This window comes from Stegostoma tigrinum, chromosome 14 (assembly GCF_030684315.1).
Source record: "Stegostoma tigrinum isolate sSteTig4 chromosome 14, sSteTig4.hap1, whole genome shotgun sequence".
NCBI classification, from domain to species: Eukaryota; Metazoa; Chordata; class Chondrichthyes; order Orectolobiformes; family Stegostomatidae; genus Stegostoma; species Stegostoma tigrinum.
This window is the reverse complement of record NC_081367.1, coordinates 8,376,653-8,401,795: the sequence shown is the minus strand read 5'-3', so window position 1 is coordinate 8,401,795 and position 25,143 is coordinate 8,376,653. Positions and strand designations below refer to the sequence as shown.

The 25,143-nt window shown below is 46.1% G+C and overlaps 1 protein-coding gene across 1 annotated transcript in view; it reads left to right on the top strand.

The window, feature by feature from the left end:
• The first annotated feature begins 1,803 nt into the window (after positions 1-1,803).
• LOC125457962 (glypican-1-like) overlaps positions 1,804-25,143 on the top strand; it is a 186,443-nt gene continuing 163,103 nt past the window's right edge. The window contains exon 1 of the mRNA XM_048542784.2: positions 1,804-2,577. Coding sequence (XP_048398741.1) covers positions 2,427-2,577 — 151 coding nt within the window. The 5' untranslated portion in view covers positions 1,804-2,426. The remainder of the gene's footprint in view (positions 2,578-25,143) is intronic.

The window sequence follows — 25,143 nt, the reverse complement described above, 5'->3', positions numbered from 1 at the left end:
CTGAAGGGCCTGTTTCTGTGCTGAATGACTATGTTACAAGGCTAGTCTCATGACTGTCTTTTAGACTGTTCATTTTCAGTGATATATGTTTTGTATCACTGCACTTCAAACACAGCTAGGAACAAAAGGCATGTTGTGCTTTTCTGACAATAGTGTCTACGTGGGTGGATCAGGATCGATTGTCAGTGATAGCAAACAATTCATGATATGGAAGTGTAAACATTCAGCCTTCTAAATAACCCAACACATACATACATAAACACTACTGGTAAAGGGAAACAAGAAAATTGATTTCTCTGCAGAGATTCACTTTGGGAAAAGAAAACTTTTGTCCAATAGCTGTTAGTTCTTGAAGGTAAAAATGATGAGGTGTGGAAAGTTCAGATGACATTCATTCAGATATTCTGGCATGTTAACAAGAGTCTATTCATCTACAGTCGTCCCTGGGATGTTTGCAAATGTTTCAGGAAATATCAAGACAAACTCCTCAGATGGTTCTCATGAGATCAGGTGAATCTTGAGTTCCAGTACCACAATGGATGCACTTTTTTTTGTTTTTCAGAAACAGGAGAGCTGATCTGGGAAGCTTCTTTCCTTCAGCAAGCTAAAGGACCAATACCGAATCCGAAACATTGAAAATGCAGAAACGAATTCACTGGTGATTAAAATAAACCCAGACAGGTGTCCTCCACCATACAAGTCCAGCAATTTGTTGAAACCAGGAGGTTTCCACGAAATGCCTGACTTTAAAAACATGTTCCAATGCCTAAAGAGAACTTTTAATGAAAAACTCAGTCCAGGTATTCGCAGATGATGAAATTGATCCATTTTTTTCCGCAATACTTAAAGATTCCCATCCTTAAAAACATTAACTGTGAAGCACTATTTGGAGCTCTTTCTGGCAAACATGACGGACAACTTACATCGCAATTTCTGAAAAGTGAGGCAGAGGCGGTAACCCAATGGTTTACAATGCAACTGTTTTACTGTCTAACTGTAATGGTTAATTACTTTCAACCTCTTTAAGGAGTGGAGATTGTAAAATTCTTTCTATTTGAACCGTGTTTTAAAATTCATATCCCTAAAGCAGATCTTTTGTTCAGAATGGCAAACTCAGATCTCCGAAACGTCCTGTTCATTCCTCCCACCTAAAGGCAGGCGTGTCTTTTATACTTGATTGTTTTGCCTTCACAGACAGAGGAGTTGATGATAGGTATTGTTTTGACCTGCAGGAGTGGCAATGTGGAAGCAGTACACACAAAGACCAGACCTTAGTAGTCCTGTTCCAGCTCAGGGGCGATAGGTTAGAGGTTGGGAACCCAATACCACGAAACCCTCCTTTATCAATCCGACTTGAAATCTTTTCCGGGGCCTGGTTATCTCCGTAACACAATTGGCAAAAAGTAAGCAGTAGACTCAGTCAAAAGGCTATTTTAGTGGCTCTCCCACTTCCCCGCACATCACTGTGGGAATAAGGAATTCTTTCTCTTGAAAATTGCAATGCATTTACAGACCAGGTGAACAGTGCGTTTGAATTAGGATCACTTGAGTCCATTCCCCGTTGTAAATTTGAGGAGGTGTGTGGCTGACAGGGTTAAATGAATGGAAGATTCATAAAGGCGGACAGACACTGACACACACAGGGACAGCAGTGCACACTTGCTCACTGGCACTCTGATGGGAGGATAAGAAGACATTCCTGCGGCTCACCGACAATGAAGAGAAAAAAGGGAGGTGATTGACAAAGCCAGGGGCCGTCTTCATTGGTCCCAGACCGCGTCTGTCGTAACATCCTGCTAGAGGTTTTGGGGGTGGAGTTGGAAAACTCAGTAAGGCATCGTCTGCACAGAGAGAGACAGAGGTAGGAGGTGGGCACTCTGTCTCTGTCTGTGCCAGGTCGGACAGATTCTTCACATACACATACACACACACACCTTCTCCAACTCTCGAGACTCTTCATCATACATCCCGAAACTACTACAACCGGTAACAAACTCATTGGGGGAGAGAAGGAAGGGCAGAATTGGAATTAAGAAGAAGACTCCCAGGATTGTGTTCATGTATTTTAGAAGTAGCATTTGTTAATTGTATTCCTTTGTGTGGTCTGTGGGCTGTGTTTTTTTTTAACTGAGTCATTAATGAACCCGTTTGCATCGGCAACTACAGAAGATAAATTGAAATTCGCGTTTCTTTGCTGAAGATTGTAAGTCACAAGCCAGAGAGAGAGAGAGGTGAACAAAAAAAAGCAAGAGTCGGTTGGAATTCCTTTCCTCCTGCAATTGACTTGGGGAAACTTTTGTTTGGATTACGTTGATCCCAGTTTCTTTTGAAAACTCGATTTTGGATTTTTTTGTGTGTCTCCTGTGCAAACAAAAAAAAACACACACACACTCAGTTCTTGATTTGGTTGCACCGTCCTTGCGAAGATGATGTGGATTTCGCTGTGCCTGGCTTTACTGGGACTCCTTCCCTCCCCTGTTGTGGGAGACCAGAGACCCAAGACCTGTTTGGACATGAGAACGCTGTACAACTCCAAAGGGTTCTCGGTGACCGCGGTGCCTTCAGCTGAGATCTCGGGTAAGAGGGGAGAGGGGTTGGGGGAGAGCTGGTAAAGGGCTCTCTCTTGCCTGGGGGATTTGTATATTTTGGAAGCTACAACTAAAAGACCTTCAGAGAGGAAAAAAAGGACACTAAAATATAGAAACTAGGATGGAAATTGCATTGAGATTGTTTCCTAGCTGACGAGACAAGAAATGTATTGTGAGAACACACGTAAGGTCAATGCATGACTTATTTAAGGTTATGATCATGTGTGTTTCAGTCTCCGTGATGTTTAAAACAATGCGGGTTTTTTTTGAAAGGAGGGTATTTGGCGTGCGTTTTTTGGATGAGGGCACTGGGAAATCGCTGAGGGTCGACTGGTGAAAGAAACAGAGGATATTGGAAGCGAGCAGGAGCCAGAGCTCTTTGTTGGGAATGTGTAATAACATTACCCAATCCCCTAGAGAGAGAAAAATCTAAATGGACTGGGTCTGCTCTGTCCAGTGTGGGAACAGAGCGCTTTTAGGGGCGTGAGCTGGACCCTGGGGGCGACATCCGAAGCGTACAGTGAATCCCCAAATCCCACACTTTGAAAAGTCAAACAATGGCCTTATTTTTAGCAGCAAGGAATTCCCCTGTCTTCGCATGTATATGTGCATGTGTGTGAGCATTCTTTGCCAGAGAGCCTTTTGTTTGAGAATGCCTTGCTCCTTTTGCTGGTTTGTTGAATATGCCAGCTGAGAGTTGGCACGGTGTGGCCATCCTCATGCTGCGTGTTGTGTGCGGGGCGATGAACGAGCGAGAGATTTCCCTGCGGCCTCCAGCGGGAGCTGATGGCAGGGCTCTGTCTGTTTTTGCTGGGGGCTGTTCTTGTCAATGCTGCTGCTGTTGGGGCAGACCTACCTCGGTTCCCCCTTGTCCCCCAGCCCCGGGCCTTCTAAGCTGATGAGACTCAAGGACAATAGCAGTGACTGCAGAAAGATAACTGCCGTGTTGTTTGAAGGGCATGTAACTGTTGAGTAGTTTCCTGGCTACTATTTATTGGCACTGGAGGAGGATACACTTCAATATGGATTGCTCGTTTTTGAGGGGAAATGGGAAGATTTGAAGAAAAGCAGCAGGTTGTTTTATTCACCCCAGATTAAATAAAACAGAGGACTGGTGCATTCCCTTCCAACAAATTCTTGCTATTGCTGTGTAGTTCAACAGAGAGCACTTCTCACCCAGTGATTCCCTGGAAAATTTGTTTGTTGGTGTCGCAGTTGCCTATTTTGTCGCCTTGTCCAACGAGATGGGACGTTGGGTATGCCGTTCAGCGACAGGGGCATCGCAGCTCCCCCTGAGTGCAGGCGTTGCTGGACCAGAGCAGCCCTGGCACAACTGAGCTCCCTACCCAGCCCCCGCTTCCGTAATGCAGCGAGCGGCGGTGACCTCCTGTCGTGTTTCCTCCCCCCGATCGGTAAATTGCTGCTGTTACCCCTGCACTGTTTAAGAAAGATCGCCAATGGTTAATGCCCGTCAGTTAACCCTATACTGGCCGCTTCCTGGCTTGCAAGTGCACCCTTGTACACTTTGTACCTACCCACTGAACGGCTGGCAACAGCTTTAGCCTCCGCTGCTTGTAAAAGTTCCTTAGGCATGAGCGACCATCTAGGGAATTGAAGGTCTTCAGAACAATAGTTCATTGGCTATCGGCACTTTGAGAATTCCTGAGAGGGTAAATAGGATTGTATCACTAAGTCTCCCCTGTACTCTTATGCACTTGTTATTCTCTGATTGTCGGTCCCCTATTATACACCTTTTGTTTTCATGATAACCCGTTGTAACAAAGGATCATCTCCCATTCCTAACATTCTGCAGTCTTACTGGTTCACCTTGCACTATATAAATGCAAGGCACTGTTGAATAGGCAGAAATTGGTTTGGTTTTTCCTGGGCTCATTGTGAATTCTTGGGAGTTTATGATAATTCCGTTTTCCTAATCAGACTCCCTGACGATCAAGAGATAGTAGGAACTGGTAATGCTGGAGAATCTGAGATAACAAGGTGTAGAGCTGGATGGACACAACAGGCCAAGCAGCATCAGGGGAGCAGGAAGGCTGACATTTCAGCCCTAGACTCTTCTTCAGAAAAGGGGGAGGGGGAGGGGAGGGGGTTTCTGAAATAAAAAGGGAGAGGGGGGGAGGCGGATTGAAGATGGATAGAGGAGAAGATAGGTGGAGAGGAGACAGATAGGTCAAAGAGGCAGGGATGGAGCCAGGAAAGGTGAGTATTGGTGGGGAGGTAGGGAGCAGATAGGTCAGTCCAGGGAGGATGGACAGATCAAGGGGGCAGGATGAGGTTAGCAGGTAGGAGATGGAGTTGGGGCTTGAGGTGGGAGGAAGGGATAGGTGGGAGGAAGGACAGGTTAGGGAGGTGGGTCGAGCTGGGCTGGTTTTGTGATGTGGTAGGGGGAGGTAAGATTTTGAAACTTGTGAAATCCACATTGATACCATTGGGCTGCAGGGTTCCCAAGCAGAAGATGAGTTGCTGTTCCTGCAACCTTTGAGTAGCATTGTTATGGCACTGCAGGAGGCCCAGGATGGACATGACATCTCAGGAATGGGAGGGGGAGTTGAAATGGTCCATGACTGGGAGATGCTGTTGTTTAGTATGAGCTGAGCGTAGGTGTACTGCAAAGCGGTCTCCAAGCCTCTTTGTAGGTTATGTTGAACAGTCCCTCTTCCGTACCTACACTGGCCCTAAACCCCACCTCTTCCTCCGTTACATTGACTGTATCGGCGCCACCTTGTGCTCCCACAAGGAGCTTGAACAGTTCATCCACTTCACCAACACCTTCCACCCTGACCTTAAGTTCACCTGGACCATCTCTAATACCTCTCTCTCATTCCTGGACCTCTCTATTTCCATCTCAGGGCAACCACCGAGAAACTGATATTCATTTCAAGCCCACTGACTTTCACAGCTACCTAGAATACACCTCCTCCCACCCACCTTCCTGCAAAAAGGCCATCCCCTATTCCCAATTCCTTTGCCTCCGCTGCATCTGCTCCGGAGATGAAGCATTCCACTCCCGGACAAAACAGATGTCCTCGTTTTTCAAGGACCATAACATAACCCCCCACCCAGTGGTGGATGACTCCCTTGACCGTGTCTCACTCATTTCTCACAACTCATCCCTCACACCCCCTGTCCGCAATAACAACCAAAACAGAATCCCCCTTGACCTCACATACCACCCCACCAACCGCTGGATCCAATGCATCATCCTCCGACACTTCTGCCATCTGCAGTCCGACCCCAATATCGAAGACATCTGGAGGGACCACTCTCTCTGTGATTCCTAAGTCCGCTCCACACTCCCTCCAGCCCCACCATACCCGGCACTTTTCCCTGCAATCGCAGGAAGTGCTGCACCTGCCCTTACACCTCTCCCCTCACCCCCATCCCAGGCCCCAAGAAGACTTTCCACATCAAGCAGATGTTCACCGGCACATCTGCTAATGTGGTATACTGCATCCGCTGTACCCTTTGTGGCCTCCTCTACATCGGGGAAACCAAGTGAAGGCTTGGGGACCGCTTTGCAGAACACCTATGCTTGGTTTGCACTAAAACAACTGCACCTCCCAGTCGCGAACTGTTTCAACTCCACCTCCCATTCTGCAGATGACAGGTCCATCCTGGGCCTCCTGCAGCGCCACAATGATGCTACCCGAAGGCTGCAGGAACAGCAACTCATTCCGCTTGGGAACCCTGCAGCCTAATGGTATCAATGTGGACTTCACAAGCTTCAAAATCTTTCCTCCCCCTATCGCATCCCAAAACCAGCCCAGTTTGTCCCCGCATCCATAACCTGTCCTCCCACCTCAAGCCCCACCCGCATCTCCTACCCACTAACCTCATCCCGCCCCCTTGACCTGTCCGTCTTCCCTGGACTGACCTAGCCCCTCCCTACCTCCCCACCTACACTCACCTTTACTGGCTCTAACCCCGCCTCTTTGACTGGTCTGTCTCCTCTCACCCTACCTTCTCCCTTATCCATCTTCTATCCACCTCCCCCCCTCTATTTATTTCAGAGCCCCCTTCCCCTCCCCCATTACTGAAGAAGGGTCTAGCCCCAAAACGTCAGCCTTCCTGCCCCTCTGATGCTGCTTGGCCTGCTGTGTTCATCCAGCTCTACACCTTGTTATCTCTGACGGTCAATGATTGTTTTTGTGCATGATCCTTTACCTGCATCTCCTGCCCCCACTACATTTGCCTTCTGCCCAGCATCTCTTCTCTGGCTGATCTTTTCCTCTGTCAGCTCACATGCCCCTTCCCCACCGTTAACCTTCAAGCCAACCCCTCCCCTCACATTTTGCTCCTTCTGGCCTGGTTGCCCTTGGTATCGGACAGGTGTTCGCTTTCCAATCCACCATCCGCCCCTCCCAACTCCTTTTCCGTGCATGCATGCATAGTTTTCCTTCTTTAGCTCTCCTCTCCTCTCTCCCCTGGTCCTAACCATGACCACCCCACCACATGCCCAAACCTCACTTATCTGTTTCCATGCGTGGGGTAGGGAAGAGGCCTTGTATGGGCAAGAGGGATTGTGTTGGCTTGGTGGGGTAACCTGAGCATGGAGGGATATATTGTGAGGGCAGAGGAAGGAACTGTGGGTTGTGGGCTTTGAGATGCCTCCAGTGTTCCATCTTGCCTGTGTTGGCTGAAGTGAAAGTGGAATCTGGAAATAATGCCTCATATTGGCATGTGTGAGATTATCACGGTATGTCTTGAATTATTGGGGAAATAATTGTGCCATGGCATTGCTGGGTTATATCAAGCTAGAGAAAGTAACTCTTTGCTCTCTGTTAGCTTGACTGCCTTTTAAGGTTGTCACACAGAGATACAGTAAACAGGTGCCATGTTAGCAGCTCCTGTGTGGTTTTGAAATGGTGTATTGAAGGTGTATAACATTGAGCTAATATTAAACCTCTGACATGGCCTTGAGAATCGTGTATCAGAATTGTTGTCAGTCGGACTTTAGTGATCTCTAGGAAAACAACCACTGTTCTGGGCTATGATGTGGAGATGCTGGTGTTGGATTGGGGTGGACAAGGTCAGAAATCACATGATGCCAGTTTTTAGTCCAACAGGTTTATTTTTCTAACACGAACTTTTGGACCATAGCCCCCTTTGTCAGGTGAAGTGAGCTAGGCTGGTAGAAAGATCCCAGGTTGGACTCAGATGATCTTATTTGGCCAATGGTGTTGAAGTTCTACTCACTGACCCATGGCTCTCATATTCCCTTATTCTGATTCCTGACTGTCACTTCCTCCTCTACTCTCACCAGGCGCAGTATAGCCTTCTAATGGGGCGCTAGCACTTCTGTCAGTCAGTCAGCCTGAATGTGTTGGTATGTTCAAGGTTTCTTGAGGGACACACTCAAAACAAGCAGCATAGGGATTGCCAGCCTGAGGTCCATCGTGTTTGCCTCCTTGTAGCTGTAGGATACAATGTAAACAGAATTTCTTATATACCCTACAACAGACTCAGACTTGAGACACGGAATCCCCAGTGATGGAGCGATTCAGAGCCATTGTTCCAAAGTTAGCTGTTCCTTCTCACCATCCCACTCACCACATGTTGTGTCTAAAATATAATGCATCACAAAATGTTACTTTCATGTTTGTCTTCCATTTGTAACAATTGCATCCTGCTGCATCTAGTGCTGTATTTAAAGAAACATGTTTACACTCTGCTGATAGTACTGGGCATATTAAGTCTGTTGGTAGCAATAAACGATAGGAAAAATCACATGTTTGTTAATTTATTTCACTGCTACGGAGCGCACTTCTGGTGTGATGCTCTTAATTCAACACCTCAAATTGCTCCCATCGCCAGTGAGAAAATTGCCTTGCTCGAATCCCAGTGATGTGTGTGGAGTGATTGACTGCTATTCTGTCACATCGGCACGGAACAGGGGAGTTTTCACATTTCCGATCCCCTTCACAGACACACTGAGTGGCTGGGGAAGGGGTACAGATTTTCATCCACATCATCAGTAGCAGAGATCTGGCAAAGAGTAAATTGTGCACAGCCTGCAGAACTGTGGATTTTTAAGCCATGAATTTCATTAGGCTAGCTCTGTGAGAGTTCCTTATTCCCTACCATTGGCAACAAAGCCCTACACTTTGAACTTCCTTCTCTGAACATCTCTCTCCTCCTGGAAGTTCCATTTCTTTGACCACGTTTTAGCTTCCCTGTGCTTATCCTGCCTGGTGTTCCATCATCCTTATTTCCATCTCTGTGTTGTTAGCATCTGGGGGGATCTTTCAAAGCTAAGGTGCCATGTCAATGCAAGTTGTTTCTTCCACAATCCTGCCTTGAAATTTGAACTGACCTTTTGACTAACTCAGGCTCCCGAGTCCGCTCCTTTCTTCGTTTGCACAAAATAATTATGTGAGCTTCAGCACGCTAATGGCGTCGGTTCGAGGGAATTTAAGAATAAAGATGTTGCCTTTCGTTTTGGCTGAGGAGAAAAGATGGTGTTGCTTTTAATTCAGTCGTGTGTGAATGTTGCTGGTAAGGCCAGCATTTGTTGTCCATCCCTAATTGCCCTCAAGCAGGTCATGGGTGAGATTGTTACTGCCCACTGGATTGTTTTGCTCGAAAAAGGGGAGCCAAAAGGACTTGCATTTATGTAGCAGAGATAGTAGGAACTGGAGATGCTGGAGAATCTGAGACAACAAGGTGCAGAGCTGGATGAACACTATAGGCCAAGCAGCATCAGAGGAGCAGGAAAACTGACATTTCGGGCCTAGGCCCTAGCACCAGCCCTGACCACAAGACATTGGAGAGTTGTTAGTAATCAGTGTTTTACTTTGGAATGTGTTGTGCACAACAAGATTCCACAAACTGCAATAACTGCTAAAACGACCAGATAATCTGTTCTTGATGGTATTGTTTGAGAGGTAAACATTGGTTGGAATGCTCGGCAAACAGCCCATCTCCTCCAATGAGGAAGAATTGATTATTAAGTTGAATTGAATTTATTATTAAACAGGCATTTTTATTTGTTTTTTGTTTCGAGAATTGCTGAGTTTGTATTGGGAAGGGGAGTCAAATTACTCGTGATCATTGAGTCTGTAGTTGAGTCATGCAGTTAATGGGTATGCTTATAGACTCATAGAATGCCTGCACTGTGAAAGCAGGCCAGTCGGCCCATCAAGTCCACACCCGTCCCTGTAACACTGCATTTCCCATGGCTAACCCACCAAGCTGGTACATCTCTGGACACTATGGGCAATTTAACAGGCAAAGCTGCACATCTTTGGACTGTGGGAGGTAACTGTAGCACCCAGGGGAAACCCATGTGAACACAGGGAGAACATGCAAACTCTACATAGACAGTCACCCGAGAGTGGAATTGAACCTGGGCCCCTGGTGCTGTGAGGCAACAGTGCTTACCACTGAGCCACCTTGCTGCCCCGCAGTGTCTTGGTTATGGTTTTCCAACAAGTGACCTGACGTTAGTCGCTCAAACAGCATGCGATACTGAGGCAAAAATAGCTCTGGAGACCCCAGACTCAGTTGCTGACCTCTTGTGCCCTTTTTTGGTTTTCTTTTCTTTTGTTCATTGACAGGATGCGCCTGTGCCTAATTGCCCCTTGAGAAGATGGTGGTGAGCTGCTTTCTTGAACTAAGGCAGTCCATGCGCTGTCAGTAGACTCTCGGAGAGTAGGCAGGGAATTTCAGGATTTTGACCCAGCAACAACGAAGGAATCGAGTGGGAACAGAGGGAAGCTGGATCCTCCTCCATGGTGCCTGTGACCTCCAGACTCAACTATTCCATTTTCTCCTGGCTACCATCCCATTTTTTTTTGCTGTCCTGAAACTTGAACTCGTTCAAATGTTAGTTTTCTGTAACCTAATGTTTGTCCATTGCCTCTGCTTGCTGACCAACACTGCCTCCCAGACTGACAAGCCATGGACTTGTAAAATCTTCCCTTTGCTTTCAACTCAGTCTTACATCCTAGCCCCTTCTATCTCTGAATCCCCCACTGGTCCTCTAACCACATCCTCCTTTGGAAATGCTACAATTCTTGCAAATCCAGGCTCTTGTGTGTGTCCCAGTTCCCTTCACTGCGTGTTATGCATCACCTGTGTGCCCCCACCAGGTGTTAAATTCCCTCCCTCGACCTCTGTGCCTCTAACCATACTCCCTAATCTCTGATGAAGGGTCTAGGCCCGAAACGTCAGCTTTTGTGCTCCTGAGATGCTGCTGGGCCTGCTGTGTTCATCCAGCCTCACATTTTATTATCTCCCTAAATCAAACCTGTCTTTTTTTCCCTGATTGCATTTTGGTACCATTTACAGTCCGGAGGGTGCTACATGAGTTCATGTTGTTGCGCTCAGACCTTGGCCCCCTGGAGGTACGGTTCCTGGCATTGAATGCCTGCAGCTGATCCCTCCCCACGCTGCTGGTGTGTGGATGTACAAGTTGGAGAAGATGAAGCTCAGTTGCAATGATCCGCTCCCTTGGAGCAGTGAGATTGCTGGCAGATTCTCACCACCCAACTTTCCCCACACTGATAACCCAATGCCTAAGCTGGTACTGGGGAGGCCAGTACTCTTGGATGCATTAGAGTCAGGGGGTGCGAGAGCAGGGAGGCAACTGGAGGTATCACAGGAACTGAAAGAAATCCCAAAAAGGTGACATTGGGAAGTCAGAAGGCTGCATGTACACAAGCTCCCACAATCTGCAATGAGATAAATAACCAGACAGTTTGCTTTTGTGATGCTGTTTGGGAGATTGATCTTTGATGATTCCCCTGTGTTTCTTTGCTGTCGAACCATGGAATAATTAACAACAATTTAAATGGGTGAAGGATGTGTGAGTTAGCATCACATCCAGAAGGCACTGTTGCATTCAGTACAGCGCTCTGTCAGTTTTGTAGCAGAGTTCCAGTTTAGATTATGTACTCCAGCTTTCGAGAACATAGGGATAGGAGTAAGCGCTTTTAATTAGATTGTGCTGATCATCAACTTCGATGCTGCTTTTTTGCATTATCTCTCGAAGTCCTTTGATGTCACTTGTCTCCAGAAATCACTTGATTTTTGTCTTTAATCTGTCCAGTAATTGAGTTTCCACAGACCTCTGGTGTAGAGAATTCTAAAGATCCACCACCTTCTGAAGAGATTCTTCCTCATCTCAGTCTTAAGTGGCCTTCCCCTTATCCTGAAATTAGATCTCTTGGTTCTAGTGTGAGCAAGCAGATGTCTACATCCACCCTGTGTGAATTTATTACATTTAAATGAGATCATCTCTCAAGTTTTGAAATTCTGTGGAGTACAGGCTCAGTCTTTTGGCAAAGGGGAAGCAGTACGGTGGCTCAGCAGTTAACACTGCTGCCTCACAGCGCCAGGAGGCCAAGTTTGATTCTACTCTCGGGCGACTGTCTGTCTGTGTGGAGTTTGCATGCTCTCCCTGTGTCTGCGTGGGTTTCCTCCAGGTGCTCCGGTTTCCTCCGAAAGTCCGAAGATGTGCAGTTTAGGTGGATTGGCCATGCTAAGTTTTCTGTAGTGCTCAGTGTGGGTTACAGGGGAATGGGTCTGGGGGAGATGCTCCGAAGTTCGCAGTGGACTAGTTGGGCTGAAGGGCCTGTTTCCACACTGTAGCGATTCTTGTGATTTTGTGAAACTGTTGCCCTCACTTGGTCTGGCCTATATGTTAATGCAAACCCACAGCAATGTGGTTGATCCTTAACAAGCTCTGAAATGGCCCCGGCTAAATATTCAACTGCTAAGAGGGAATGAAACCAGATGGACCACTGGCATCAACTAACGCAAACTCAACCCTAGCAAATTCCTCTTGACTGACATCTGGGGTCTAGTGCCAAAGTTGGGAGAGCTGTTTCTCAGACGAGTCAAGTCACAGCCCGTTAGAGGCATACTCACAGAATCATACATAATACACATCATCCCCAGATCTGTCCTGTCCCATCAGCAAGACAGACCCAGCAGAGGTGGCAGCACACTTGATATGCATTCACAAAACAGCTACCCTAGGAGTCCTCAACATTGACTCTTAACCCCACAATGTCTCATGGCATTGGGTTAAACATGGTCAAGGAAACCTCCTGCTGATTACCATGTACTGGCCTCTCTCAGCTGATGAATCATTACCTCTCCGTTTTGTACTCCATTTGGGGGATGCAATGTGGAGCCAGGGGTGCAGATTGTACTCTCAGTGGGGGGGTGGGGGGCGGCGCGGGGGGGGTTGGGGGGGGGGGTGCGGAGGCGTGTCAGTGTTCACCACCAAGAGTGGCTCAACTGTACCACTGCTGATTGAGCCAGTCAGTTTCCAATTGACAAAGCTGTCCAACTGAGTCTGCAGCAGGGTGGTGAGGAAACCAACGAGATGGACAAACATACTTGACCTCACCCTCACTAATCTGCCAGATGCAAATGTATCCAGGAGCCACTATCTCACAGTCCTCGCGGAGACAAAGACCCACTTTCACATTGAGAATATGCTGTATTCCTGTTGGCATTTTCACCATGCTTAATGGGATAGACTCTGACCTGTCAACGCGGGGCGTCCATGACATGCTGTGGGCCATCAACAACGGCAGAACTGTACTCCAGCATCACCTGCAACCTCGTGACCCAGTATATCCCCTACTCTAACATTACCCACCAGCCAGGCGATCAGCCCTGGTTCAATGGAGACTGCAGGAGGGCAAGCCAGGAATTGCACCAGACGTAACCTAAGAATGAAGTGACAGCCTGGTGAATCTGCAAACAGGACTACTTGCCAACAACGTTACACAGCATGTTATAGTTATAGAGCTAAGAGATCCCACACCAATGAATCAAATTTAAGTTCCACTGTTCTGCCTTATTTAGTAATGAATGCTGATGGTGGGCAGTTAAACAACACTGGAGGAGGCATCTCAACAAATCTCGACATTCTCAATAATGAAAGAGCTCAGCACGACGGTGCAAAAGACAGGGCTGAAGAATTCACAGTGATTTTGAGCCAGAAGTGCCAAGTGGATGATTCATCTCAGCCTTGTCCAGTAGTCCCCTGCATCACAGATACCAGTCTTCAGCCAATTCGATTAACTCCACGTGATGGCAAGGAACGGTTGGAGGCATTGGATACTGCAAAGGCTATGGGTGCTGACAGCATTCTGACAATAGTACTGAAGACCTAGACACCTTGCAGCTCCCGTAGCCAGACTGTACCAGTGCGGCTGCAACATTGATGTCTGGCTGACAGTGTGGACAATTGCCAAGTATGTCCTGTACAGAAAAAGTAGGACAACTCCAACCCACCCAAATATATTGCCCCATCAGTCGACTCTTGAACATCACAAAAATGATGGCAGATGTCATCAGTGGTGTTATCAAGCAGCACGTACTCTGTGCGCCCAGTGTGTGTTCTCTGCTACCAACATCCTGGGGTTACTGTCGACCAGAAACTCAACTAGACTAGCCATATGTGCAGTGTAGCTAACAAGAGCAGGCCAGAGACTAGGTGAGTAACTCACTTCCTGACTCTCGAAAGCCTGTCCAAAATCTACAAGGCATTAGTTAGGAGTGTGTTGGATGATTGCAGCTCCAACAACATGCAAGAAGCTTGACGCGACAGCCCAAAGCAGCTTGCTTGATTGACACCACATCCACAAACATTCACTGCCCACATTGCCAAACAAAATTTTTGTTGAGGGGATGCAACAGTATTCATTACACATTCATTACACATACCTGGGCCAGCATTTATTGCCCGCCCCTGATTGTCCCTTCAAAGGAGGTCATGAGCTGTCTTCTTGAACAGCTACAGTCTATCTCATGTAGGTACATCCACGCCATTGGTAGGGAGGGATTTCCAGGATTTTGACCCAGCGACACTGAAGAAATTAAGATATGTCCATGTGAGGATGGTGAGTGCCGTGGAGGGGAACTTGCAGGTCATGTTGTTGCCTAAATATCTGCTGTATGTGTCCCTCTAGATGGTCGTGGTTGTAGGTTTAGAAGGTTCTGTTGAAGGGATTTTAGTGAATTTCTGCAGTGTGCCTTTTTTAAAATTTAAAAAAAAGGTTGAGTGAACACGTGCGTTCGTGGTACTACATCCATCCTTTGATAAGACGACCAAAACTGTCCACAATACTCCAGAGGTCTCACCAAGGCTCTGTACTACTGCAGCAAGACAGTTTTATTCCTATACTCAAATCCTTATGACAAAGGCCAGCATATCCATTTGGCTTTATTATTGTTATCCCTGCATGCAGGCTTTGTGACTTATAAACGGGGACACCATGAATTCCCAGCCAGTCACTGTTTAAGAAATATTCTGTCTTTACATTTTTTTTCTAACAAAATTGATAAATTCACACTTATTCATCCTTTGTATTCCACCATGTTCTTGCTCATTTACTAAGCTGGTCCATGTTCACTTGAAGCCTTTGTGCTTGTCCTTCGCAGCTCTGATTCCTAACGAGTTTTGAATTATTAGCAAATTTGGAAATATTACAATTATTCCCTGTGTTGAAATCATTTTTATAGATAATGAACATCTATGGACCTAGTAAAGACCCTTGCAATCCATAACTGATAACAGCCTAATATCCTGAGAATGATCTGTGTATTCCTGCGCTCTGACTTCTGTCTGTTAACAAGTCTCAATCCATACTTGTGTATTATTAGTCACCTAAGACATTCTAATTTAGTTTACTAACTTCCTGTGTAGGGACCTTATCAAAATCCTCATGAACATACAAATGGACTATGTCTACTGGTTAACCTTTATCGATACGGCAAGAGTATCCTTACAAAACTGTGTCAAATGTGATTTTCTGTTCATAAATCCATGTTGACCATCTCCAATTCTGCCTTTATTTTCTGAGTGTCCGGTCTTTACATCCTTCAAAATAGTTTGACGTTTGTCATAGGGGAAATTTTTGAATCTAACAGATTTTTATTCTATTTCTCTCTCCCTTTAAATAGTTGAGAAACAACAATTGCTCCCTTTGGTCTGCAGGCATTTATAGACTTCTGAAAGATAATTACCAATGTGTTTGCTGTTCCAATAGGCACCTTTCTCAACACTAGGAGTTTGGCTCATCTTATACTAGGGATTTATCAACCCTCAAATAGTTAACTTTTCAAGAACTCCCTCTTTCCTAACATAAATTTGTTTTAGCTCCTCAATTATGTGACCATCTTGGTCACTTAGTAATCTTGGCAAATGTTGGGGAACTTCTTTTCTGAAGCTAGACACAAAGTTATTGTTTGGTCTCTCCACTATTTCCCTGTTTTCAACTATAAGTTCCTTTGTCCGCAATTCTAATGGGCCTATATTTGTCCTAGTTAATATTTCCTTTTTGACATACCTGAAAAAGCTCTTACAATCCACCTTTACATTTCTCGTCAGTTTGTGTTCATAATTCTGCTTTCCCTTTCTTGGTCCTCCTTCATTGGGCTTGAATCTCTGTTGTCACACAGAGGAATATAAGAACTGAGGAAAGGTCCTGATCTGATATCACACAGCCGGATATATGGCAGGCAAATGATGTGTGTGGATGTTTCACTGTGGAACTATCAAAATTTTCCCCACCTCGTGTTGCCAAATAAAATGTTTTTTTTTAAGGGAACTCATCAAATGTTTGGCACGCACAGTAAAAATTCCTCTTGACAAAAGCTGACAAGGTTTGGCTGTTTTCCAGTCTGGTGGTGGACGCCCAGACTTCTGCACGTTTCATACTGAAGTCATGCATTTACTTCAAACAATAAATGTATTCAACGGTTTATTTATTGCTAAACTCCAATGGTACCTCATCTCTGGGTGCTGTACAGCAATGATTCATTGGTCAGATATTGCTAAGTCCCCTTTATGCATGGCAAAAGTTTTTACGTTACTCATTCCTTGATGACCCACTCCCTCAGGTGGCCTTTTTTAAAAAATAGCATTCCAATACTTTTTGCTTTGCATGGCCCTTCTTTATTAGTTGTTCAGAATTCAGAATCCAGAAACCGACTCTACCTCATGCAAAACCCCGTCTCCTTCATGTAGGCCCACCACCGCCACCACATTCTCTGCCGGCTGGGCATTTAATGCCAGCTAAAGCAGCATACACTGAGGAGCAGACAAAGACAGAACTGATCATCAGCTGATATTGTGCTGTGTTGAGGCTTGTTGATGCATGATGGCGCTGGCTGCAATGGTGACAGACTTACTCTGTCTGTCGATTGGGTAGCAGACCTGCTGGATTTCCTTCCATGCTGCCCTCCTCTCTCTGATGCGAATGAGCTTTTGGAATTGTTACTTTTCAAACAAAATATAGACGGTTTGTGTTTGAGTTCCGTTTCACCTTTTTCGTCGCTCACCCACTCGTAGTTTAAAGGGAAGGTTGATACCAAGGTGCCAATTCGCGCTACACTTCTTTCTGCCTCTGTTTGATGGTAAAAGTGAGGATGTAGCACATTCTTTGTGACCATTTCACCTGTCCGTCCTGTCTTTTCACATGTTTCTTTTTGGCTACACCTAGGGGAGGATGTGGGTGCTGAGAGGAGGTCAGGAATTCTTCAGCCTCGTCCTGTCCTCACTGCAGGTCCCCTGACCAAGTGGAGGATACTAAAGGGAGTTGGTAATTCAATCCACTCTTGGGCCTGTGGCACTATTTGATTAAATTGTTGTGAATGGTGTATTTTCTCTGTCTACCTTGAATTATTTCTGCATCGATTAACACAGTCACTGAACAAGAATCTGTTAATCTCCGATTAGGAGTATTCCATTAAGGCTCAGCACTGCTGTGCAGCTTTTTGGAAGTGTGCTCTAGTTTCCCAGTATTCATGTATTGAGGAGTGCCTCCTCACAACACCCTTGAGTGGCAAGTCTCATTGGGAAGAGATGAGGGGAGGAACAGATGGAGTGTCTCTGCCATTGTCCTGCAGTCTCCTCAAACCCAAACATCTTCAGAGTGAGCTGCATGCTTTTTGTGTCAGCGACATGCTTTTTTTTCCCCCCCAATGAAGTTTGTTCACTGATATTACTGAAGGGACACAAGAACTAATTTGCACAGCAAGGTCCCACATGCAGTACTTAAGGGGCTCGACAATCAGACGTATTTTGGGCATGTAGATTGAGCAGGCAAATGTTGATTTTTCCCTTGTCCCGTGCAGAGGAATCCTGTTTCGGCACAGTTGAAAATAATGTTCATGTTCTCGGTGCTGCACCAGGTGAAGAAGTCATCTGGAGGTTGGGAAAGGAGTCCATTTGCCCCATTTGTGCAAATGCCGGCTCTCTAGAAAGAATTATGTGCTAACATCCCGTATCCTGCTCTTCTCCAACACACGCTCTCATTTTGGGGTACTTGTCCAACTCCCTTTTGAAAGCTACTATTTGGTTTGCTTCCTCCACCTGTTCAGGCAGTGAATTCCTGACATTTATAACTTGCTGCTTTGAAGAAGAGCGGCTCTCCCATCTGGTTCTTTTGGCAAGTGCGGTACCTTCAATCTGTGTGTTCTGGTTACTGACCCATCTGCCAGAAGAAACAAAAAAAAAGCCAAAAAGCTGCAAATCGGAGACTAAAACAGAAATTGCCGGAGAAAACCTGTGTGTTGAAGTGGCAGGTAACCGGAAGCTTGGGGTCATTTTGCGGACAGAATGTTGGTGTTCTGCAAAGCGGTCACCCAGTCTATGCTTCACCTCCCCGTGTAAAGGAGACCACATTGTGAAAGGCAAATACAGCCTTGTTGCAGCTATGGTCAGTTCTGAAGAAGGGCCGTGGGACCTGAAATGTTCTCTCCACAGCTAATGCCACACCTGAGTTTTTCCACCAATTTCTGGGGAGTCTTTTGCACCAAAAGACACTTTCTTTTCCCTGCCTCCTCTGTGAAAACGTCTTTAAATTACCCCATGCCCATCACTGAGAACAATCGCAGCTTCTCTAAGTCTCCCCAGTCTCAGGAGCCTGCTGCTACTTCTGTTGCTGTCCAGAATGTACCATCCCTGTTAGCCCTCCTCTGTATCCAATTCCTAGGCCCTGCCATCTTTCCAAAAGAGTTCTGCTCACAATTGAATACAACCCTCCAGCCTGTTGCACTGCCTTTGCAGCCTTCTACCTCCTAACACTCTGTCTACACGCTTGCAACGTTGGAATTGATCAGTTGGCTCATAGCTCCTGGCCCACACAATGACAGCAGGGCCTCACAATGCCTTTTAATGAGTGGTTCTAGCAGTATATGATGTACAGAAGCAAAAGGGGCTCTAGTGATAGCTTCTGGTCTCCAAGCCCTTTCCCTTTTTTTTTAAGCAAGCCAGAGAAACATAGGCCCTAGGGGCTGTGCAACCTTTCCAGTTGCATGTGAAGAATTGGGCCTGGAAGATTAGTTAAATCACCCAGTAAGAGGAAAGATGTTGGTAGCATTGCCCTGACAACAGGACAACAGCACTTGTACAAACTAAAGTTACACTGTGGGATACTCTGTTAGTTTGGCACATTTGTGTGTAAGTCACATCTTTGGCGGAAATCTAAACCCATTTATTGTAAATGGCCTTCAGGATTGTGGTAAAATAGCTTGATTGAAATCTGTGTTTTGAAGCCATATTTGTAACTGAGGAACAAGAGCAGGCCATTCTTCCCCTTGACCCTTTTCTATTCTCCTATTGGGTCATAGCTGACCTGTACCTCGGCTCCATTGAGCCACCTTTGATCCGAATCACTTAATACCCAGAGATAAGAACAATCTTTCAAACTCAATCTTCAGTTAACTTAGCACTTGATGGAGAGAGTTTCAGGCTTCCACTTTGTTTGGTTAAAAATTGCTTCCTGCATTTGCTTCTGAATGGCCCAGCTGTAGTGTTAAGATTATGCACTATTGTTCCTTGATTCGCTCACCAGAGGAAATTGTTTTCCTGTATTTACTCTCATTGAGTTATTTTTATCATTTTGATTACTGCAATTGGATGACCCTCTCCTCAACCTCCCAAACCTTTTAAACTCCTGGGACCTATGCAACTTGGGCTCCTAAGTTAACCCTTTAGGTGTCCCTTTTGTAAATCTGCACTGGATTTCCCTGAATCTCTCAGTGCAGAATATGAACCTGAGGATGGGGATTGCATGGCACTCCCTTTCTTTAGTCCCTTAAACAATACTTTGAAATAAACCCGTTCCTTCTGCCAATCGTCCTTTCAAAATGTTGGATACAATCTGTCAGCAGTTACAAAGAGAAAACATAGGTCAATGTTTCAAATATGGGGCTTTTATTTATATTGGGGCGGGATGGGAAGCTGCAGACGGACAACCATTCAGAAGGAATTGAATATTGAATGGGGGAAGGACTACACTCGCTCGTTCGCTCCATCTGTCTCTCTGTCTGTCTCATTCTCACTGACGGTCTCTCTCTCTCTCTCTCTCTCTCGCTCCGTCTCTCAGTCACAAATTAAAAGAAGGAATGCAGCAAACTTAAGTGGAAAATAGGAGATGGTCTATTGCTTGGGTCTCTGCTATTCCATGAGCCATTAGTGACCATTGGTCGTTGCTGGATTCGCAGGGTTCAGCAAGTGAATCGGTGATGCTTGACAGCTGTCCCCTTTAAAGTGTTTCTTTCTCAATGTACTTATTATTCTGAAAATGTCAAAGCTTTCATTGACTGAGTTAGTGAAGGGACAGGAACTGTAATCCCATGTGACCAGTTTTGCTTTTCTGTTTTTGCTGGTAGTCACTCTGACTCCTGTGCAGTTACATCCATCTCATCTGCCTACCTGTGCCATGCAAAACAAAAATGTGTTTGTTGGACAAGTACGGCACATGGAAGATGGAACTGTAGGAACTGAGCATTAGGGTTTCCATCTTCTAATTCCAGATCCTCCTCCATTCCCAAATCCAGTAACAGCTTCACCCCATCATAGATCAGGATGCTCCTTTAAAGATGTCTCATCAGCCCTGTTTTTCATATCCTCCCCCCATCTTTTGACTAATTGCATTATCCCACATAGCTCTCCAGATACTTCCTCTGTTGTGTAAAGCTCGCACACCCTTGGACATTGGATGTGTACAAATCTGGGTTCAACTAAAGTGCCCCTGCGCCAGCTAACCCTCGATGATCCATCACAAGTAAGCCTGATCAATGGTCAATTGGATGACCTACTGGACTACTACTGCACATGGGGCTGTGAACCAGCTTCTTCCAAAGTTTGGAGAAGGGTGGTTGGGAGTGGGGTGTCGGTGGAGTTGAGAGGAAGTGAACCTTCAGCTGGCAAAGTTTCCATTTGAGCTGGTCTGTGTGGATTGTACCCAAGACTGTGAAGTGTAGGTCATTTGGCTGTGCTGTTAATGAGATCACGACTGATGTGTTAATCCTGAACCGGTCATCCATCGTTGGTGCTGCCTTTTAGGTGAGATTTTAATCTGAGGCCCCTTTCGGCATGTTTAGCAGACCCCAGGCACTGTTTGGAACTTGAGCAGGAGAGTGAACCCCAGTGTCTTGACCCAACATTGATGCCTCTATCAATGTCATCAAAAACAGATCATTGTCACATTTCAGTTTGTGGGAGCTTGCTGTGCACAACTTGTCAGGCATGTTTCCAACGTCACAAAGGTTAGTGCACTTCAGCATGTGCCTAGTTAGCTGCAGGGGGTTGGTTTAGCTCAGTTAGCCGCTCGGCTGGTTTGCAGTGTGATGCCAACAGTGGGTTCAATTTACCGTGAATGATTGACCTTTTCAGCATGTCCCCTCACATGTGGCCTGGTGGCCATCAGGTGAAGCTAACTCCAATTATCTCTCTCTAATGAGAGCACAGCCCTATGGCCTGGTAAGACTATGACCACTGTCCCGTTAATTAGCTGTAAAGCACTTGGAGATGTCTGGCGGGAAGGCTTCATTCATTCAGTTTGGACCATGTCCTAAACATTGCACATATACCTCAAGGCAGCAAGAGGTGGTGAGGGTTGGAGTTGGCTTCCTTCTGTCTTTGGTTGATGGAGTTTCCTGGCAGGGGGCATGAACTACCCTTAGAAACGGGCATCGGTAGTTAGCGATGGTTTGTGCCATGTGTGTGCCATGACCTCAGAACACCACCATTGGGTGTATATAGATGCAAGGCTCTGTAGCCCAGTGTGGGCCTCCCTCTCTTTTTTTTTCAGGGCCATGAGGTCAGGGTTGCCATGAGTTCCAGAAGCTTTCATCACTTGCATGCCTCTCCTGAATGCTTGCTGCTTCGCCCCATTGGTTTTGAGAGTTGTAGTTTCCTGGAGATAAATCATGAATTCCTGGACAATCCCGGATTGCAATCTTAAATGGATTCTTCCCTGCAGAATCAATCCCGCTCTCACCCCCCCACCCCCGACCCCTGACCCAATAAATCCTCCTGTCGCCCCTGAGATTGCCCCTCCCGGTAGCTTGGTCCTTTTGGTAATGGTGCACATGCCCAGTTGTTCCTGACATTCCAGACACACTGACGGTATAAACAGGGAATGTTCCACGTGCCAGCGGCCGGGATTAGAAGGAGCTGTGTGATATAAATGAGCTATAGACCTTGAATAATAAGGAGAAACCTAATCACAGCTGCCCCTAGCAGCAGGGCCGGTGGGGGGAAGGGTGGTCGTTTAACAACTGCTGGGCCGAAAATTACCCTTCCGCTTCAATACTCCCACCTCCCCTCCCACATTTTTGAGTTGTGTAGGTATAAAAATTAATTTGCTGTATGAATTCATCACAGTGTGCGCTTAATTGCGGAAAGCCCTTGTTTGTTCACCCCCCTTTATGAAATCCCTTATGAGACAGATCTTGGCCTTTTAATTGGCGTGTAAGGAAGAGAAGGAGAAGAAAGAAAATGTGAGGCTATTAACTTGTCTGGACTGCTGGCCAGGCTGTCTGGACATGCTCAGACCTGTTGTCATCAATCATCCCCACCCACTCTGCCTTTTCCCTACAATCTCCACCTACCTACCAAGGACAAATTTCATTCAAGGCTTTGTTATACCCTGCCTGAGGAATGTCTCCTGAACAATGGCCATTGCAGAGCTATTAACCTTTGCAGTGATAATGTGTGAATGACCCTTTACCTACATTTCTGCCTGTCGGAAAATAGACTTGCTTAAAAGTGCCTTTGTTTCATTGCTCTGTTTAAAATGCCAGCCTTCTGACCAGTGCACAATGCCATACAATACGGTAGCAGGGCGAAGAACCCTATATGGATTATTGCAAAGTTTAAGAGCTGGTAAACTCTGTAATTGACGGAAGCCTCTTTTGTGAACTTGTGTTTCACAGGAGTGAACCTTTTGGACCCACTGCTGGGGTTTCCATAGAAACTAAATCGGCCCCTGACCAAAATACATTCTAAATTCAAATAGATTCTGCTGAGTTCTTGCAGCCTTTGTAATTTTTTTTAAGCAAAAGAGCATTGTAGACAAGGGTCCTCCAGGAGAGTTTCAGCTGGAATTTGTAAATGGTTAGGAAAGAAGCATTTGCATGATAAGACATGTCACTTATTGGACTGCATGATGAGAAACCAGCACCCAGCACCCACCACCCCCCACTCCTGTCTGTAAGGTTCTTCTTGTGCAGTACCGTTTACTAGTTTGTCAACAGCCACAATCCAAACAGATTGTGTTTTGCCTGAGATAACAAGGTGTAGAGCTGGATGAACACAGCAGGCCAAGCAGGAAAGCTGACGTTTTGGGCCTAGACCCTTTGCATGAGGGTCCTTTTCAGTAATTCTACCCCCTGGAGGGATGTAACATGTAGTGTTTCCCTCACTCTCCAGTGTGCCATTGGTGTCCTGTACTAACTGGAAGCCAGGGCTGAGATCAGAATTAGAATTGGCTTCATTGTCGCATGGTACTCACATGAATACAATGAAAGGTTTTTATAATTCACCACTTGCGCTGCCATCTCAAGTACAAAGACACCCAAGGTACAGTTACAAGATCTTAGAAAAACAGAGAAATAAAAAGCTCAGCATTGCAGAAATAAAAATTCAGAATAATGGTCTTCCGCCCCAGGCCATGCTGGCACCCAGATACCAGCCCACACTCTGCCTTGCCTCCAGACTGCGCCGGACTTCATCTTGAGATTTGTGAGGCTGGCGATCCCCCTGGAATCCCCTCAAAACTGGGAGTCTACGCAGCAGCCATGCCAGGCTGAGAGACCCCTGCGTACTGCCGGGAGACCACCATGCTGGGCCGAGATTGTGTCGCGCCACAAGGCCTCCGTGCCACAGCAGAGGGCTTGACTTTGAGCGACTCCCATTTAAGAGAAGTTGGAATAGCCTGGATTTTCCAGTTTCTTTGCCGTGCCGTCTTTAGCTGTAGAAGCTAAAGGTTCGAGTTGGGGAGAGTTGGTGGGCAGGGAGGGTTGGAGCAGACACGTGGGAGCAGAGGATGAGGGAGTGGCAGTAAGTCTGAGTGATTGGCGGGTGGGTGGTAGAAAAGGTGGCAGCACAACTGCCTTAGAGGGTGGCACCCTAAAACCTCAGCTGGTGGCTCTATTCCGGATCCCCGCTCTAACTTATGGGGGCCCAGTTGTCCTTGTTCTGGGTTCACAGACACCAAATTACATTTTAGCAACCAAGAACGAAGGACAGCTCAGAAAACCTTTCTGTTGTTTTGGAATTCCCTTCCAGAGTTGAGAAAGAAATGATAAGATTCCAGAAGAGTTGGGGTAGGGAGGAGGAGGAAGAGGTGTTTTCTTGCAAGTAAAGCAGAAATATGACACTTTATATATAGGATCAACTGAATATTGAAGTCAGGCTGTTTCTGTGTTACTGCAATGGTGTTATGTGGATGGGGTGACTTGTGCTAGAAAATAAAACAATCTAGGCTTTAACTTACTTGATTCATTGGTAACAGTCTGAGAGGATCCAGGATTGATGGTTGTGGTTTCAAGACTCAACTCAGTGACTTGTAAATAATCCATGCAGACACTCAATGTTAAACTAGAGGCAGAGATTTTAAAGTGAGAGGGGAAAGACTGGAAGGTTTAAGTTATGAGCAGAGGTTGGATAGACTGGGACTATTTTCACTGGCGAGTAGGAGACTAAAGGATGACCTTATAAGAGACCTATAAAATCATGAGGCTATGCATAAGGTAGATAGTGAATAGTTTTTCCCCGTGGTAGGGGAGTCTAAAACTAAAGGGTGTAGATTTAATTTTTTTTCACCCAGAGGGTGGTGAGTGTCTGGAATGAGCTGACAGACATAGTGGTGGAAGGAAATGCAATTTCATCATTTAAGAAACACGTAGACGGGTCCACAGACGGGGTAGGTGTGGAGGGATGTGAACCAAACACAGGCAAATGGAACTAGTCTAAATTGTGAAAACTGGGCGGCGTGATCAAGTTGGGCTGAAGAGCCTACTTCCATGCTGTAGACTTCTAACTCTGTTTAGAAAGGACCTGAGGGGTAGCTCTTTCATGCAGAGGATGGGGCATGTATGGAATGAGCTGCCTGAGGAAGTGCAGGTACAATTACAACGTTTAAAAGGTAACTGGGTGGGTATGTGAATAGGAAGGGTTTGGGCGGATGTGGGCTCAACTGCTGGCATATGTGACTACATCAGATTGGGGTGTCCGATGTACTGGCATGGACATATGACTCTATGACTATGGTTGTCAGAT